Genomic DNA, 20,491 nt, shown 5'->3' with positions numbered 1-20,491 from the left:
CCCAGTCAATTCTATACCCAAAATGCTTATATAATTAATATATCCACTTTCTCTATTCCCATCAACACCAACTTAGTCCGGGCTTTACATGTGCCTTTCTTATCAATTAGACTTTACATGCCATGAGAATAGGGACTTACTACACTGTCTGTACACCCAGTTCCTCATATGATGCTTGGCATTTAAGATATTCAACAACAAAATGGAAAAGACAGTCAACAAATTTATTAAGTGAATAACTGAATGAATCAACAACAACAAAAAATGCTTGGAAGCAGTTATGATCATCCAGGGTATTACAGAGTGAAAAGGAGTATTTACACTTAAGGAGTAGACAGATTAGCCCACAGAGGACACTACTATCCATACTATGACTAGGGCACTTTAAAAAAAAATTGACTTTAGAGAGAAACACCGATTTGTTGTTCCACTTATTTATTCATCCATTGACTGATTCTCGTATGTGCCCTGACCAGGAATACAATCTGCAACCTTGGGGTATGGAACACTCTAATGAACTGAGATACCTGGCCAGGGCGACTATAGCACTTTTAGGCCAATTACACATTATAGAATATATCTTATCTCCTACATCGAATTACGAACTCCTAGAATGTACTGCTGGAAGCAAGTAGTCTTGGTTGTACATACTGGGTGGGGCAAACATAGGTTCACAGTTGTGAGTCTGCAAAACCGAGTTTAATCTTATATTATTTATAAATTTTGGTATTACTTGCCATCGTGAACTGTAAACCTACATTTGCCCCACCTTATATATGTGATGCTACTTTCTACATTTTTAACTCTTGAGAAAGTTGATTTAGCACATCTAAGTCTTAATTACAAAATTAGTATAAAAAAATCTACTTCACGGGATGGCTGTAAGGAATAAATAACATGGAAAACATTTTAGCAAATATCACGAGATAATAAATGTTTCTATAATCATACATAGTAGAATCTCATCTTTTTCAGATAGAATGTACTAAAACCAAATACTGCCAAATTAATCTTTGGTTCCTTAAATCACCCATAAAGTAGAGCATATGTGGTTTTGTATAGAGAGAGAGACCCCCCCCCAAAAAAAAAGCCCAGAATTATCTTCTGGCAGGCGGGAGTTTTATAATACAAGTTTCCCCCACTAGGTGAGTGTTCTAGGAACCCATCTTTATCAGTGGACCAGCTGGCATTTTTGAGAGGCTGCATTTGGTTTCAGTGAATTTTTTGCAGACTCTTTCAATGCATTTGGCCATTCCATAATGGGAGATTTAAAAGCGCACCTGTCCACACCACACTGAGTGTTCAGCAGTTTTTGAACAAAAAACCAGCGTGACCCCCATACCCTACCTTCAATATGCACCCAATCTTGTCCCAGCAACTTTGTTTCCTCAGATGAAAAAAGTCCTCAAAGGAAAATGTTTTGCCAATGTGGAAGAGGTGGGGGCAGGGACAGCAGAAGCACTGAAAGGCTTCAAAATCAAGGAGTTCAAAAACTGTTTTCAGCACGGGGAAAAAAACGTCGATAGGTGTATTGCATGCAATGAAGAGTATTCTGAAGGTGACCAAAGTTTAAACAAATAAGACTAAATACACAATATTTTATAAATAAATTCCGGTTGTTTGGGGTCCTCCCTTATATACTTTCTTAAGATCATAATGCTGCAGTTTTTTTTCTTTCTTTCTGAGTTGAAAAAGACTGCTTTCTATGACTGGAACCCCCAAATGAAGTCGTTGGTTTATGTTTAGGAGTCATGTTAGAACAACCACAATCACCATTTTTATGGCTGGATAGCTACATGTGACTTAAAAGTGAACATAGCCACTCACTGTATCTTCCCACAGTACAATAAGTACTCCATAAATATAACATTAACAAAGGACCGCCTGGCTGGTGTAGCTCAGTGGCGGGCCTGCGAACCACACAACTGAGGTTCAATTCCCAGTCAGGGCACATACCTGTGTTGCAGGCCAGTTCCCAGCAGGGGATGCATGAGAGGCAACCATACATTGATATTTCTCTCCCTGTCTCTTTCCCTCCCCCTCTAAAGGTAAATGAATAATTTTTTTTTAAAAAAGAGATTATTAAGAAACATTTAAAAAAACATTAACAAAGGACCTTTACCAATTTCTAACTTCTTAAGGTTTAAATATAAAAAAATTAAACTGTGCCCTAACCAGTGTGGCTCAGTTGGTTGGAGTGTCATCCTGTACACCAAAAGGTTGGGGGTTTGATCCCTGGTCAGGGTACGTATGGGAGGCAACCAATTGATGATTTTCTCTCACAGCAATGCTTCTCTCTCTCAAATCAATAAACATTTTTAAAATTATAAAAAAATAAAACTGTAAGAGTCATTGAGGGAAACCAAGTTACATGTTTTGCTTTGTTTTGTTTTTGTTTTGTTTTTTTTTAAGATTTTTACTTATTTATCTTTAGAGGGGAAGGGAAGGAGAGAGGGAGAGAAATATCAATGTATGGTTGCCTCTCATGTGTCCCCTGCTGGGAACTGGCCTGTAAGTCAGGCATGTGCCCTGACTGGGAATCGAACCGTGATCGTGTGGATTGCGCAGGCCTGAGCTCAAGCCACTGAGCTACACCAGCCAGGGCCCAAGTTATATGTTTTTATCAACTCAGTGAGGGGAAACCCAACCATGACACCAAAGGCTCAAAGCCATGAGTTTTAATATCAAGAGGACTTTTATATGCTTCCCATCAGTATAAACAATATAAAAAAGAAAGGAAAACATCTACAACATCTGAGGAAGAGTTAATCATTCAAAAAAAAAAAAGCAAATTGCAAATATGTACAACTAAATTACAAAAGAATTAGTATAAGTGGATAGGATAGTCCTACCTCAAAACAATATATGCACTACATCAAAGTGCTGGTTAGGATGTAGAAAAAAAATAAAACTCATACAGAGGTGGTAGTTGTATAACATAGTACAATGATAAGGGAAAACTGGCAGTTTCTAACACATACCTACTTTATAACCAAGCAATTTCACCCTTATACGTATGTCTAAAAGAAATAAAGTGTTTAGGCCCACAATAATACCTGCCCAACGACAAGTGAATTTATTAACAAACTCTGATACAATTCATACAATGAGATACTATACAATATCTTAAAAAAAAACAACCTACAGAACCAACCAATAAATACAGATCTCAAAATCATGTTGAGAAAGAAGCCAGACTACCTGGGTACATAGCATGTAATGAAGCTCAAGGACAGGCAAATCTAATCTATAGTTAACAAAAGTCATAATAATGCTAAGCTGAAGGAGGAAAGGCATTGAGAAGGGTCTCAAGGGAACAATGGTTGTAGGCTACTGGAAATGTTACATATACCTTGATGTGGATAGTGGTTATCTCATAAAAGTAGTTAACTCATATTTACTGAGCTGTACATATTTTTCAGCTTTCTATTACATGCTAAAGATAAATCATCCCTCGATTTTTTTAAAAAAAACTACTCTTGCCTGGACATTCACAGCATTATTATTCATAATAGCCTGAAAGTGGAAATAACTCACATGTTCAACTGATGGATAAGCAAAATGTGGCATACCCTTACATACTTTGGAATATTATTTGGTAATAAAAATGAAGTGCTGACACATGCTACAACATGCACAAACCTTAAAACCATTATGCTCTATGAAAGCAGTCACAAAAAAACACCGTATGAGTTCACTTATGTGAAACGTCCAGAATAGGCAAATCTATATTAGACAGAAAATAGCCTAGGTGAGGGGGTATGGGGGAAGATAAGAAATGACGGCAAATATGTATGGGCTTCCTCTCTTTTTCTAAATTGATTTTTAGACAGAGGAAGGAAGAGAGAAGAGAGCAGGGAGGGGGAAGAAGGAGGGGGAAAGAAGGAGGGGGAGGGGGAAGAGAGAAAGAAAGAGAGGGAGGAAGGAACATCAACTTGTTCCACTTACTTCTGCATTCATTGGCTGATTCTTGTATGTGTGCCCTAATCCAGGATGAACACTGCAACCTTGGCATATCTAGGATGATGCTTTAACCAACTAAGCTACCTGGCCAGAGAGGGGAGTTTCTTTTGGGGGTGATGACAATATTCTAAAGTTTGTGGTGATGACTGTGTAACTCTGAAATAATCCAAAAGTGCAATTGATGAAAAGTATTACTTTTAGACAACCGAGCTACACAGACTAAGGTTAAGAATGAAAGGATACTTCCATCAGTGGGACTAGCACAAGAAAACAAATTCAACCTGGGACAAATATCTAGTTGCACCATACAAATTTCCATCCTGCTGAAATCCCTAATGTAGGAAACCTTACATTCACCCAAATAAGGTAACAAATGGATTTAAAGTAACACTAAATATCAAACACCAGATTCTCAAGAAAAGTGAGACAGAAAGTGAATTACCAATTGGGGCTGAGACAGAGGATTAACTGTAAACTGGAAGGAATAATTACCGGGTTAATGAAAATGTCCCAAAACTGGACTGTGGTGATGGCCGTATCACTAGATAAATCTACTAAAATTGATTTTTACTTAAAACAGGTGAATTTTATGCAATGTTAAATTATACCTTAATGAAGTTTAAAAATGAAAAGAAAAAAGACCATTATAAAGCACAGATCAAGTAAAAACATATATTAAATGTTCAAATTAGGACTAACTGTTCTTCTACTCATTGCCTGATCAACAGCTTTTTGGAATTCTTGGGTATACCAAACTAACAAATATCTATTTATTTATTTATTATTTAAAAAATATATTTTATTATGCCATTACAGTTGTTCTATTTTCCCCCTTTATTCCCCTCCACCCTGTACACCCCCTCCCCCATTCCCGCCCTTTAGTTCATGTCCATGTGTCACAAGTTCTTTAGCTTCTACATTTTCCATACTGTTCTCGCCCTCCCCCCATCTATTTTCTACCTACTGTCTATGCTACTTATTCTCTATACCTTCTCCCCACTTCTCATCCTCCCACTCCCGTTGTTAACCCTCCATGTGATCTCCATTTCTGTGGTTCTGTTCCTGTTCTAGTTGTTTGCTTAGTTTGTTTTTGTTTTAGGTGTGGTTGTTAATAACTGTGAGTTTGCGGTCCTTCCACTGTTCATATTTTTTACCTTCTTTTTCTTAGTACCTTTAACATTTCATATAATAAGGCCTTGGTGATGATGAACTCCTTGAATTTGATCTTATCTGAGAAGCACTTTATCTGTCCTTCCATTCTAAATGAAAGCTTTGCTGGATAGAGCAATCTTGGATGTAGGTCCTTGCCTTTCATGACTTGGAATACTTCTTTCCAGCCCTTCTTGCCTGTAAGGTCTCTTTTGAGAAATCAGCTAACAGTCTGATGGGCACTCCTTTGTAGGTGACTGTCCCCTTATCTCTTGCTGCTTTTAAGATTCTCTCCTTCATTTTAATCTTGGGTAATGAAATTATGATGTGCCTTGGTGTGTTCCTCCTTGTCAATACAACTTCTTTGGGACTCTCTGAGCTTCCTGGACTTCCTAGAAGTCTATTTCCTTTGCCAGATTGGGGAAGTTCTCCTTTATTATTTGTTCAAATAAGTTTTCCACTTGTTGCTCTTCCTCCTCCCCTTCTGATACCCCTATAATTCAGATGTTGGAACGTTTAAAGATGTCCCAGAGGTTCCTAAGCCTCTCCTCGTTTTTTTAAGTTCTTGTTTCTTCATTCTTTTCTGTTTGTTTCTTTCTTTCTTCCTTCTGGTCCACTCCATTGATTTGAGTCCCAGTTTTGTTTCCATCACTATTGGTTCCCTGTGCATTTTCCTTCATTTCATTAGTGTAGCCTTCATTTTTTCATCTAATTTGCAACCAAAATCAACCAATTCTGTTAGCATCCTGATCACCAGTGCTTTGTTTGAATTGTGCATCTGATAGGTTGGTTATCTCTTGGTCGCTTAGAATTATTGGCTCTGGGGCTTTGAGCTGTTCTTCTGCTTAAGCCATAATGTTTTGGTCTGTTCGCACCTGTTATGTATGAGGGGCAAAGGCTTAGGTGTTCACCAGGGTGGGTCAACCCAGTCACTGGGTTATGACTGAGGGCAGGGTAAGAGAGGGAGCAATGGTGTTTGTCCCATTGTCTCTTGGATTTTGGTACCCTCTGCCACTTCCCACAAACAAATTGGGCCTTTCTGGTGCTAGTTCCCAGGTGTGTGGGCTTGTGTATGTTCTAGGACCCTGTGGGTCTCTCCAATGAACTCTCCTATGAGGCTGGGAGCCTCTCCCGGCACCTCATCCCCCAAATGTTTTTCCAATTGGTGCTTTTAGGCTTTAATTCCTGTCACTGGGGCCCTGGGTTGCACGGTCTATCTCACTGCCCATTTTTTGCCCTGGTTTATCGGCGCGCAAATGTGTATCCAAGGTCAGCCAGCCACCTTGTGAGCCTGGGTTTGCTTATTTCATCCCTGCGCCCATGCAGGTCCGCTAACCACCACCTTTTTCTGCTGGGACCCCTCTCTGCCAGCCACAGACTCCACCCCCTTACCAGTTTGGATGAATGGTTCATTGTTGTCGGATTTCGGTAAAGTTCAATTTTCTGTGTTTTGGTTGTGTTTTTGTTTCTAAATCCTTGTTGTCCTTAAATTTGGTAGTGTGAGGAGGTACAGTGTTTCCACCTACATCTCCATCTTGGGGGCCAGAAGTCCCAAACTATCACACATTTAAAAGAATCTCTACCACATATTAACTATTATTATATTGTTTATCACATATTAAAGGATCTTTATAGTTTTATAATTTAAAAATAAACAAGTAAAAATATCACTAGCATCAATCTTTAATGCAAAAACCCTTTAAAACTTGAGTAATTATGGTATTATTCCCAACAGTTTGGCAAACACTGATATAATCCTCAAAAGATGCTACAATAAATATTTTATGAGTCAAAGTATAAATGTAACTTCTGAATGCTGGCACTAATTACAGGACCCAGAACTACAGCAACAAATGGGTCAGGTCATTATACATCATTAAATAGAGCTAAAACTACCAATACTCAAGTTAAAAGCTGCTAAGCATAACACAAAAACCCTTCTAGACAATTTCTTACCTTGTCATTATTTTTCATCAACCCAGATAATCCAATAATTACCTTCAATACATCTAATTAAAATTCTCAAGGGCCCCAACTCCAGCTCTATCTCTTTTAATTTCACTCCACTTACTAGTACTTATAACACACCAGACACTATAGAGATAAAACATGACTATAAAGATAGGTTGGGAAATAAATTCTAATTGGACTACCAGGTAAAATTTTGAGTTAGACCCCAAAGGACTTAAATCCACAGAAATGAGGAGGATTTTTAAAAGTAAAAGAGGGTATGGGTTGTGCTAAAGAAATTATTAGGAGAATGAAGAGAATAGTGAAAGACAAAAGAATAGGAAAATTGTGACATCAACATCTGGTAAATATGAATTTTTTTCAGAGTTTTTACATAATAATATCTGTGCTACAGGAAGATATGGTCTTGAAGAAGTATAAAGGATGTAATTCTAGGATACATGTCTATAAAACATTATAGGTAGGAAACTACTGTCACAATATAGGTAATAACAGACCTGTAAAACTTATACTCCACAGGCAGCTTCCCTTACTCCCCCAAATATATAAAGTCTAACTTTACAAAAGAAAAAAATACATGAAAAACAAAATCTATCCACATAAACACTCCCCTGACCCTACAACCCCTTTAACCTATAATCTTTTCCTCACTCCTTTGCCAGCATTTCCACTCAGGTAACCCTGTAACCTAAAATTGCTTTCTCCAAGTTTACCAACGTTTTAAAAGCTTTCTCCCCACAAAGTCATTTTACTTTGACCTCCCCTCACTTAGAAATGTCCACAACCCTTTTTCCCCCCAATAGCTTTTCACTTAATACCAAAGTAATTCATGTTTACTGGTAGAAAATTTACAAAATGTATTTAAGGAAAAAGGAAACTACCATACTTTGCTGTGTATAATGCACTCTTGTGAATAGTGCACACCAACATTTTTGGCCCAAGCTTTTAGGAAAAACAATCTTTCATTTTTAATACAATTATTTATTTATTTATATTTAGATACTTGTCTTTTATATTATAAAGGAATTTCAGCATTTATTTTTTAACATATTATGGGTACAAGAAATTTAATATAACAAATAATTACAAAACACAAGAGCAGACACAAGATATTTCAGGTACTACCCATGCATAAAGCACATTCTTATTTTCCCCTCAAAAATTTAGGCAAAAAAGTGCTCATTATACACAGCAAAATGGGTAAATTGCACACAACCAACCTTCTTACTTGAAATTCCTTTCATTGGCTTTCTTCTATTTTCATGCACAATGCTTTAAGTCTCCTGTTCCCTATATTTCTCAAAATCTCTAAAATGGGCATAGCCCAAAGTGCAGCCCTTCAGTCCACCACACACCTCTGGATTATACTCACTCTCAATTCACCTTCAGAAAAAATATTACTTTTCCACTGACGCTTTCTTCTTAAACTTCAATTCCACACTCCTAATTGCCTGCTAGACATTTTCTCCTGGATGATTACCAGCACATCAAATCAGACTTAAAAACTTAAGCCATATTTTCTCCCATATCAGTTTTCCCTCCAGATCCACATTTTCCAAGAATAAGAAACCTCTTACACTTGAAGACATCACTGCTTTTAAAGAGGTTGCTTTTTATTTCTCTCCACTGGAAAGCAATCAATTAGCTACTATACTTCCTTCAATTTGCTACTATACTTTAACACCATTAACCAGGAAGGGAGGCATAAGGGCACTGTAACATCAGAGTTTACATAAAATGAATATAACCAGATAATTTTAAGAGTCCAGGAATTTCTAACCTTTCTGTTTTACTAAAGAATTTGATAAAGGTAAATACTTCATTTCACCCATGTGCAATATGAGGTATAGTGAGGTTAGGTCATCGTAGTGATAGAATCAGGAATGAGGCTGTTCACTGTGTCCTCTTGCCTTTCATTAAATATGAGTAAATACCTAAATGCTTTCCAACTACGGAGTTTTATAAAACTTTAAAATTATAATTTAGTTAGATCAAAAGAAAATCCTACTTTAAATCAAACTCATCATTAATGTGCCACTGACAGGAACAAATAAGTAAAAGGACACATATACATCTAATAATCTGAAACACAAATTTGCTTTCTTACAAATATTAATATAGTGCTATCTTTCTTTCAGATCTTTAACATGCTATGTTACTGAATATCCTCGTCTGACAGCCAAAGTATCCAGAAACTCTCCCTCTCCCAAATTCAAAACTGAATCTACTTAACTATATATACATATTTTTAAATTCTCAACCAAGAATATTTTTTATTATTGATTTTAGATAGAGGGGAAAAAATCAATGCGTGAGAGAAATATTGATTGGTTGCCTCCTGCACGCACCCCAACCAGGGATCCAACCACAACCTAGGTATGTGCCCTGACTGGGAATGAACCCCCAGCCTTTTGGTGTATAGGGACAGCGCTCCAACCAGCCAGGGAAAAACTCATTACATTTTTGGTAGGGCAGCAATATTCGTAATTAAGGAATGTTATCTGCTCAGACTATATACTGTCTATATATAGTCTCATAAATATTTTGCTAATCTCTAGACATGACAAACTCCTATAAACACGCTGTCATTCTGCACTTTTCCAGACCTAAGATTTCCATTAATTAAACACTATGTAAGTCCTTTAATAAAATTAAATCAACTATTTATAAATGAAACATATAACTTACAGTAGTAATACTGACAATATCTGTAAAGATTCCTTAAGTGACTCCAGGTAGTTTATGAACGTTAATAAAATACCAACAAACTACTGAAAACTAAGTCCACTTATTTTTTCACATAAAGAATGTGAGAAAGCCGTATTTCTGCCTCCATAACCATTTTTAGCACATTAGGCTTAGGAACTATGAGTTTAAAAGGCTCCTAAGTGAGCCTCCTAATTCCATGTAGGGCATTTTTCTTGGCTCCAAGTATAAGAAAAGGAGTACTGTTGCTGAGACCATATCTGCCTCAACCAAAGTCAAATTTAATAGTTCCCTCATCTAAAACTTACCGCTAGCTCTATTATAAACCTGACCACATGTATTATGAGGGCTGTGTTGACTATGGAGCTCCAGAAAGGCAGAAATCATGAATTTCTTTTTATCTACGACTTGGCTCAGTGCTTAGTAGAAAGATATTGCTATACGTGAACCAGACTGGAAATTGTCATTCAGAATAAATACTTCAAAAAAATGTCTCCTAACATTACATTTAAAACTTCAATTCAAATGCAAGCTACATGACAACCAGGACTTTGTCTTATATGCAGTACTGGATCCCAAGAATCACAAATAGTATTAGATACATGATAGGCACTCTAATATTTTTTTAAACAGAAACAATTATTTGTTGAGTGTCTATTCTCAGCTAATACTCCATGATTTAAAAATATATATATTGATCTAGCCATCCCTGGTGTGGTAAGTGGATTGAGTGCCAGACTGTGAACAGAAAGGTTGCCATTTAGATTCCCAGTCAGGGCACATGCCTGGGTTGCCAGCCAGGTCCCCAGCAGGGGATGCACGAGAGGCAACCATATGATGGCATTTCCCTCCCACTCTTTGTCCCTCCCCTCCCCTCCCCTCCCCTCTCTCTAAAAGTAAAATCTTTAAAAAATAATAAATAAAATCTTTTAAAAATAAAATAAATATATATTGATCTAAAGATTTAATTCCAACTGGAAATAATTTTTTTTAAAATCAATGACCTTTTAGAGTAGAAGGGACAGCAATCACCTAGTTCAATAAAATTAAAATAGTTAAAATAAAATGTAAGGAAGAATATACAAGATTAGGTGTTAAAAAAAAAGGATGCATTTGAAGTTTACACATTACCACAGAATGTCAGAGTGGGACAAGATGGCATTTAAGATGGGATTCATGAGATTTATGGATAGGAAAAATTTTACTTTTAGAGCTTAAAAGGAGAGGTGAGCAGCATGAATGATGGTCTGTATATAGAAAGGCTTTCGCTTAAGAACACTAGCAGTTAAAGCAAGAAGAGATCAGAGACTGCTGTCTATTAAAATAATCTGTCAAAATTCAGAGATGTTTTATAATATCTATCTCATAAATGAAGAAATAAGTATTTTTGAGTGTGTGTGTATGTGTATATAAAGAAAAGGAGAATCTTTGTATCCTCCAGAGCACATAGTCTCAGGAACATAATAAACAATGCTGAATCAATGAATATCGAATGTCACATTTCAAATTAACCTAAATAAAACAAAATTTTAAAAACTGCACTTCTAGATATACAGAAGTCAATTAATCTCATAGAATTTAAATGACAAGTAACAGATCCCTGCAACAAAAACCTACTTTATAGATTCAAAGAAGAGTACTCTTAACATTTTTTACTATTAAAGTTTTTATTTATCTCACATTTAGCAAATACTATTGAGAACCTATAATTGTGCCAAGTACTGTGCCTATAATAGTGCCAATTTTCATGTTACAGTAATACTATCTACTTAATGATTTCAGTGTCCAAAGAATATGTACTTGTGTTGTTTTGTCATTAGTGCTGATCATTTTTCTGATCATGTTCCACTGAGATGTATAACAACTTAGTTAACAGAGTAAGACAGGAAATAAAATGCATGGCATGCTGGATTGGTTAATCAACTGGCAGTTCAAATAGTCTGAAGAACTTAGTAGGTGTCAACACTTCCTGAAATTTTTTACATGCCATCATCTCATTCAACCCACGTAACACAATGATATACATACTGTAACTACTTTCATTTTATACATAGGGGGAAAAATACTTAGAGGTTAAATAACTTTCCTAAGGTCCCCCAGCTAGCCCACAGTTCTTCAGTTCAGGGTTTTTTTTTTAAAGTAAGGTGGTTTTCTATTTTATTTCCAATAATACTTTTACTTTTTAATGGTCTTCTCCAGTGTTTGATGTAAAGTTTGTTAAAATTAGAATAGTGGTTCAAGAAATTTTCATAACATACTACAGAGTAAGTCAGTGGAGAATACTAAGTATCTTGAAAATATCTGTCAAAAAAAGTCCTTACTGTGGCCTTTAACAGTCTAATGACTTTCTTAATTTTATCTACATGTAATATAAAAAAATATATAAATACCCCCAAATCCTTGAGGTAGGGGTGGTATAACATATTAAAGTCTATGTTGTTATCTATTATATCGAGAAGTCAGTAAAGCCAGTCACTGACAAATCAAGAATTGCAATAACAAAAGACAAAAATTCCTTACCTCCTGAAACTCCAAAATTATCTGGGGAGAATAAGTAAAATATGTATGATAAATCAGTGCTACAGAGAAAAACAAACAGGTGAAGACTGATAAGGAGTGTGAAGTCTGGGACTCATTAGTGATAAGGAGACAGTTGAATGGTGATAAAGAGAAGTGAGAGAACAAGTCTAGGAGTTAAATGAGTAAATAGAGGCTCCAAGCAGATGGAATAGTGAAGTGCAATCACTTTAAGGCAGGGGCACTTTTTAAAAAACCTATTTGCACTATAATACTCTGAAAACATTTATAATTTTTATAGTTAGCTGAAGAGATTCATTCAAATGTCATTTTTTCTTTTACTAAATGAATCAAAATACAGCTTTAGTTGAGACCTCATGGAATGACTGGTTCATCCTAACTTAATAAGCAAGAAGAGCCTGCCAGAAATCAAATATAACTTCCTCATTCTCACTAGTCAAGCTTCTTCAAGATTTATCTGGGATCTATCTCTTAACTCCAGGTTCTGCCATAGAAAATTAAACAGAAGTATTCAAATGGAATCACTTCATTACAAGGAAGATTAGAGCCCTGGCTGGGTCATTCAGTGGGCAGAGTATTTCCCCCATTCACCAAGGTTGTGGATTCCATCCAGTCAAGGACACATACAAGAATGAACCAATGGCCCTCGCTGCTGTGGCATAATGGATTGAGTGCCAGCCTGAGCACCAAAGGGTCCCAGGTTGGATTCCCAGTCAGGGCCCATGCCTGGGTTGTGATCCAGGGGGGTGTGCAAAAGGCAACCACACATTGATATTTCTCTCCCTCCTTTCCCCCTCTGTCTATAAATAAATAAATAAATAAATAAATAAATAAATCTTTTTTTTAAAAAAAGAATGAACATAAATGCATAAATACATGGAACAACAAAAAAAATCAATGTTTCGATCTCTTTCTAAAATCAAATAAAAATTTTAAATAAAATTGAAGATCAGAGATGAGAATAGATATTCTAAAAGTTACCTTGGGAAATTACTAAAAAATACAGGTGTAATAACTGAAAGAAATTTACAAAATATAGATAGCTAACAATCACAGAAACACAGACCAGACACCAAATTTTCTGATATAATAGATAAGCAGAGTTTGTTGTTCCAAAGTATTCCAAAACTCTAACAGCAGCTTAGCACTTAAGTAAAAAATGCTTTGAATACTATTTTGATTATTTATCTTCCAAAAACACTGTGAAATACTTATTCTAGGTCTCTTTCACAAGATGTTAGTACATAGAACCAGACATTCAATACCTACGTGATGAGTAAGTATATTTCAAATTTGCAGGAAGTATTATTTATCCAGTTTTTCTTTTTAAGATTTAACTTATTTATTTTTAAAGGGGGGGGGGAGGGAGAAAGAGAGGGAAAGAAATATCAATGTGTGGTTGCCTCTAACATGCCCCCTACTGGGGACCTAGCCCAGAACCCAGGCATGTGCCTCGACTGGGAATGGAACTGGCAACCTCTTGGTTTGCAGGCCCGCACTCAATCCACTGAGCCACACCAGCCAGGGCTATTTACCCAAGTTTTCTACAAGGGAAACAACTCTTTCTTCTAAGTAATAATTATATGCAAGTATATTTAGTTAAAATAATGTTATTAGAGCAAGGCCATGGTAGAAATAACTATGACTAAACTTTTAGAATGTGTAGGCTTACATCTGCATTAATACTTCACAAACAAAATAATGTTCCTCCTAAACTATCACAAAATAAATCAAAATAAAGTGATCTGTAACTCCATAGTTTAGTAATGGTTCAAACTGAGAATTTGTTTCAACTCATTACTCTTTTAAGGCAACTGTGAGCCTAAGAATTTGAACACCACTTTCGGTATGATCTAATGGTGGTTTCACTTACATGTAAAATAGACTTTATTTTTTTAAAAATAATTTTACACTTAACTTGTCTTAACTCTGTAGGTGGTATTCTAAAAATATAAGTTCCTTAGGGGCAGGGATATCTAAAACTCTATTGTATATTGAAGAGGTTCAATCAGGAATACTTCTGTGGCTTCTATTAAGTGGAATGTTTTCTCCTTTTTTTCTGTTTTTGTGTTTTTTAATTTTTCTTCTTTTGTTAAGTCAATGTGTTTAAATGATTTACCTACCAACTAAGCAGCAAAAAAATAATTCAACTTCTACTTTACAAAGAGACTTCTTTTACTCAGTTAAAATAAATTTACACTGAATCCCACTAAAGCTGCAATTGATTAACACCAAAAAACAATTAGCAGGCATAGGAAGTTAGAGGCCTTTTAAAGAAGCTTTTAAAATACTAAAATATAAAAAACAAATAATGAAATTAAAGATAGTACAATAAAATATCCACATAACAAGCCTGTTTTCCAAGGAGTGGTCCCCCAAAATATATGGGAAAAAAGAACCCCCCCCCCCCCCCCCGGAGAGTTGACAGGAAGTTTGACACTCACTTGATCGCAACAGAAACCCTGTGGCCTAATATCATGAATGGGAAAAACTCTACATCAAAAGGTTAAGCGACTTGCTCAAGGTCAGTTAGGGAATTTAGCATCGCAGGTCTACCTAGAAGGGTGCACCCCACTGCAATACTTCGTCCTGCCTCCCCTGCGCCTGAGGTAGAGTGAATGAGACTCCCGCACTATCCTCAATTTGCCAAAGAGGCGGGTGAAAGCTTTCCCTGGCAGGTCAGCCGGAGGAAAGTTGTACAGGTCACGGATCAGCCCAATGAAGTGACAAGATGACAAGCGCAGCTCCCAAAGGTACAGCCCCGCTTTCCCAGAGCCCCTCCAAAGCCGGCGCCAGCAAGACTGCCCCCGGATATGTCTGAAAAACCTCCCATTGAGTTTCGCCCCGTCCTGGGTGCGAGGAGCAAGCGGGCAGTGAGCCAGAGGACGGACGGCCAGCCGACCCAGCCATGTGTCCAGCCCGTCACGCCCGCCTCGCCTCGCCTCAACTGGTTCCTCGTGCCTCGACCGCAGCCAGAGGCCCAGCTCAGATACAACGCAAAGGCTGTCTGGGCCACTGTCACCACCACGGTAGCAGCCTGAGGCACCCTGGCGTGGCACTCTGGGTCAGGTCCCCGCCCCACCTCTCCAGCTGGGGCCCTCAGCGACGCCGTCCGCGTCTCCAGCCAGGCCCAGAGGGCTCGGCCTGCCACTGTGCGCCCGCCCGCCGCCGCCGCCGCCGCCAGCCCGGCGTTCTTACTTCATTGAGCTGGCGCTCCGCGGCCTCACGCAGGGCTGGGTCCATGGTGCCCCGCAGGGCCTCGATAATGGTGTTGGGGTCCATCGCAGCGCGGACTCGCTAAAACCCAAGGCTCGGGTGCTTCTGCGCCAGAAACAGCGCCGCTCACTGCGCACATGGACCCACCGCGCTCCGCAGCGGCAACCGGCGCGAAAGGAAAGGGAGCGCCAAAGGCCCGGATAGAACCTCTTCACCCTCTCGCCGTGGAGGCGGGAGATGCTCTGGGAACTTCCTGTCGGCGTGCCGCAAAGCACCTTGGGATATGTAGTCTACGCTTGCAATCCTCAGCCCACGTGGTCCTGAGCTGTCACTCATACAGAGAAGTCATGCTATTTAAAAAGGAAAAAAGACTGCACACATAGAAAGTTAAAGCAATCAGTCAAAAATATTTCACATAACAATATATTTATGGTGGCTATAAGGTGAATCTATTGGTAGTAGCTGTGTATTGAAGGAAAGCTTTTCAAAAGCAATTTGAGATGGTGTTTCTATATGCCATAAATATGTTTATAACTTTGACTCAAGTAATTCCATTTGGGACTATCCTGAGGAAAAAACACAAAAGATTACATGAGCTTTATGTGCGAAAGGTATTTATCATGTTACCAATCCATGTTTATTATAATCACCAAATAACTAAAATTATGGCTTTTTATTGAGTATCCAAATATTGGTGGAAGTTTTATGTAAATCACATCTAAATGCGGAATAAAAGCATAATCTCTATTAAAACCCACCTTCTTTAAAACAGGTAATGGAACAATTTCAGAAAGTTAAATAACTATTCCAAGGTCACTTAAATAGAAGTTCACCTAGGATGTTTCTGTTTTCATTTCACTGAATTACTCTGCCTCTCAAGAGAAATGTCAAACAATATAGGAATGTTGAGGCAAATTACAAGATCCAGTAATTGAATATTTCACAGTATATAATATGTAAACATATCATTATATATTTATTAATATATATAGTATGCATGTTATTTTTAATATATAAATATTTTATATCATTTTAGTATAAAATTACAAATATTAAACACCTTGTAACAACACAAAAACATTTATGTAAGGATACAGCTTTGTAACATGGATAAAGACTGGGAAACCAGGCTGGGAAAGTTCACCAATTACTTACAAATGAAAGTAATTGGTAAACTTTCTCTTTCAAATTATAAGAGAAAGTTTATTTAGAAAGTTACAGAGATAGTAGAAGTGAGCCAGCTGGGCTGTGTAGGCTCCAAAACAAGTTACAGAGCAAAAGGAGGGCCCCTGGAGCTTAGAAAAGGCAAAGGCAAAGGCAAAGGTAACGTGACTTGAGGGGAAGAAGAGGTGTGAGTGTGCTCCATAATGGGAAAGTGCCCCAGTAAATGATTTTCTATTGCAGGATGGTGAGATTTTGAATAATTTCCTTTTATATCTGCTATTGTTGTTATGTAAACATAGTGTTAAACAGAAAACCACAGGCCAAGAATGACGTCACAAAAGCCCCTGATAAAAATCCTAGATTTAATTCCTGATCTAATTGTTGCTTCAGCCTTTCCCATAAACAATCAGCCAGTCTGGATTTTCTCGTGAGGTAATCTGCCTGATGAGACTCCGTGCATTCCCCTTAGGGAAGGTGTTCTTATCGGAAATAATCTACTCTTAGTTTTTTTGTCCCACCCTCTTCCTGCCTGTAAAAACCTTGTTTTTTACAGAACTCATCTATTCCCTTCTAATTGCTATATGGGATGCTGCCTGACTTATGAATGCTTAAGTAAATCCAATTAGATCTTCAAATTTACTTTTTAACAATAGATACTTAAGTCAGCTCTCTTTGGAGCATTCCCGCATACCTATCTTCCCTCTCCTGACTACATCTTTATTTTTCTCTCCTAAATGTAAAGGTCCCCACAAGACTTACAACCAGGAGAACAGCAGGCAGTAGCAACTCATCCCAGGCTAACCTCCTTACCTGTTTCAAAGGCCCTTTTTCTCTGACTTTCCAGTGAGCTAAAAGCAGCCCCACCTTAGCTAACTTCTGTCACTGTGACTCTAACCTCTCAGTGAATTCACGCAGCCCAGCATGGCTCTCTTCTTTCCTTTAATGTTTTTAGAGCCAAAGGAGCCCCACCTAGGCTCTCCCCTCTTGCTTCCTCACCCTCAGCCCTTCCTTTGTTTCACGGTCTCCAGGTTTTTTTGTGGTGTTTTTTTTAAATTTATTGTTTTGAGAGAGAGAGAGAGAGAGGAAGTGGGCGGGGAGGTGAAGAGAGACACACTGATTTGCTGTTCCACTTATTTATGCATTCATTGGTTGATTTTTTAGGTGCCGTGATGGGGGATCGAACCTGCAACCTTCATATATTGGGAAGACTAACCAACTCAGCTATCCGGCCAGAGCTCACTGTCCCCAGCATTTTTTTTTTTTTAAAGATTTTATTTATTTATCTTTAGAGGGGATAGAAAAGAGAGAGGGAGAGAACTGGCCTGCAACCCAGGCATGTGCCCTGACTGGGAATCGAACCATGGTTGCTTGGTTCCCAGGCCCGCGCTCAATCCACTGAGCCACACCAGCCAGGGCCCAGCATTTTTTTTAAAAATATTTTATTTATTATTCCCTTCTAGAGAGAAGGGAAGAAAGGGAGACAGAGAGGGAGAAAAACATTGATGTGTGAGAGACACTTCTATGGGCTGCCACTCATACACCCCCAACTGGGGACCTGGCCTGCAACCCAGGTGTGTGTCCTGACTGAGAATCAAACCTATGACCTTTTCGTTCGCAGGCAGGCACTCAATCCACTGAGCCACACCAGCCAGGGCTCACTGTCCCCAGCTTTAATAAATGTACTCTCAAAATAAAAAATAGTAATAATTGTTAAAAAATAGACACTTAAAATGAATCGTAAGCCCTTAAATGCCATTCGTTTAAAAATTGCATATTGATTTTAGCTTGCAAAAAAAAAAAAAGAAAGGAGGGGGCACAGAAACATTTTCCTGTAGTGGGGCTTTACGATATTAGTAGTTCCTTATGTGCCAGCTGCTGTGCTTGAAAGTGAGATATAATTAACCCTAATTTACAAATGAAGAATCCAAGACTCAAATAGGCCACTTCAGTTGTGAAAGGTCAGAAAGATAACATATAGTTAGCTCTATCATTGTACTGAAGCAATCTGTTTAAGAATTTTCTCATTCCTTAAATATGAGGGCCTTGAAAATAAGGATTATGTTTTATTCCCTTTCATAACTTTACCTCCTAACACAGAGCTTGAATATCTACCAGGAATTCAGTAAATATTTTAGTGAATAAATGAAGAAAGGAATGAATGAAGCAGCAACGATGTGGTGGCTGAGCCAGAATGAAACCTCAGTCTTCATGATTCCAAAGCCTGTCTTTTTTGCACTACTACATACCTATTTTAGATTCTAGAATTGACTTGTACATCATGGAATTGTGACACTCACAGCATAACACAATGTATGTAAAAGCACTTGACACACAGAAGGTGCTCCAAAAATGTTAATTCTTCCTGTCCCTGAGTACTGGAAATTGAGAGTTAGCAAGGTTCGCTGAAGCTGGAGTGGGGCCTGTGTCTCATGCTTCAGAGAAAATGGAGCTCCTAGGGTGCCGGAACCTATCCAGGGAGCCAGAGTTCTTTTATCTACCTAAGGAGCTTGGCTCCAGGACCCTTCAGGAGCTTGCCTGGCAGCGTGATTAGCACACCAACTTACTTGTAGGTTTATTTTTATTTTGTGAAGATTGTGACACAGAGAATGTGACTTACATGACAAGAAAATTAGATGGAAGCCTCTCAAGGACAGGGACCACGACTATTTCTTTGTGGCAGACACAGCAATGAATATGTGGTCAATAAATAACGTGAAGATTAATGGGAAAAACACTAAGTTGGGCCAGTGTAAACATAAATAGTTAACCTTATCTCACCCCTCAATCCCATTTCCCAGTGCCACAGCCAACACAGGTATTTACACCTCACTGGGCAAGTCTGAGAAATTTAGAAAAGTAGAAACTACAGGGCTTCAGAGCTGGTTTTGAGTTGGGATATGACTAGACAAAAATTTTTAAAAAGTAAAGATCAATGCAGAGATAATTGGTTAACTGATCTCATAAGGGATGGTTCTGTTGTTCAAACAGAAAAAAATCTCTGCCTATAAGTAAGAGAGAGAAAATGGGGGTTCAGGATGTGACCATAACAAATATAAGAGAATAGTAAGAATTAATCTCTTTACAGCCCCCCATTGGAGGCTTTTGTGGGTGACTAATAATGACAAGGCCCTTCGTGTTAAGAACCTAGCTCCCAGAGGCATCATAAGGCCCAGACTAATCTATCTGAGGTGACTGGATTCTGTCAAGACCTCACATCCAATACTTTTTATGTTAAGTCTATTTCACATAGTCAGAACATTTTAGATAAACTTTTTCATAAAATTTAGTTTTTTCAGTGAAGGTAATCATTATATTTGTAACTAAGTGGAATTTTTACTCTAAAAGTAAGATTGGTGAGATTTTTACTCTAAACAATTTAACACGTGAACAATAAAAGAAAGACATAGGCCCTGGCTGGCACTGCTCAGTGGATTGAGTGCCGGCCTGCAGGCCAAAAGGTTGCTGTTTCGATTCCTGGTCAGGGCACGTGGCTGGGTTGCAGGTCAGGTCCCCAGTTGTAGGTGTGTGAGAGGCAAACGATTGGTACATCTTTTGCACATTGATATTTCTCTCCCTCTGTTTTCCTCCCTTCCTCTCTCTCTAAAAATAAATAAAATCTCTAAAAAAAGAAAGAAAGACATAGAAGCTAAGAAAAGAGCTATTACATTCTGAGGCATGTGAGAGCTGTGTTGCCTTGGGTAAAACCTTTATATCACTGGCCCTCATTTTTTGTTTCCATCTGTAAAATGGAAACATAAATAACCCTGTCCTGGGCTCGCAAAGT

At 38.0% G+C, this 20,491-nt stretch overlaps 1 protein-coding gene across 2 annotated transcripts in view; it reads right to left on the bottom strand.

Annotated features, from left to right (window-relative positions):
* The window catches only part of IPO7 (importin 7), a 64,983-nt gene extending 49,207 nt beyond the window's left edge, over positions 1 to 15,776 (bottom strand). The window contains exon 1 of one of the 2 annotated variants that reach the window (XM_037133793.2): positions 15,526 to 15,776. In XM_037133793.2, coding sequence (XP_036989688.1) covers positions 15,526 to 15,609 — 84 coding nt within the window. In that variant the 5' untranslated portion in view covers positions 15,610 to 15,776. The remainder of the gene's footprint in view (positions 1 to 15,525) is intronic. The other variant, XM_037133794.2, reaches the window with a different exon arrangement.
* Positions 15,777 to 20,491: the final 4,715 nt, after the last annotated feature.

Source organism: Artibeus jamaicensis, unplaced genomic scaffold, assembly GCF_021234435.1.
Source record: "Artibeus jamaicensis isolate MK-2021 breed Jamaican fruit bat unplaced genomic scaffold, CSHL_Jam_final contig_797, whole genome shotgun sequence".
NCBI classification, from domain to species: Eukaryota; Metazoa; Chordata; class Mammalia; order Chiroptera; family Phyllostomidae; genus Artibeus; species Artibeus jamaicensis.
The sequence above is the reverse complement of the archived record's forward strand: the minus strand, read 5'-3'. Positions and strand labels throughout refer to the sequence as shown.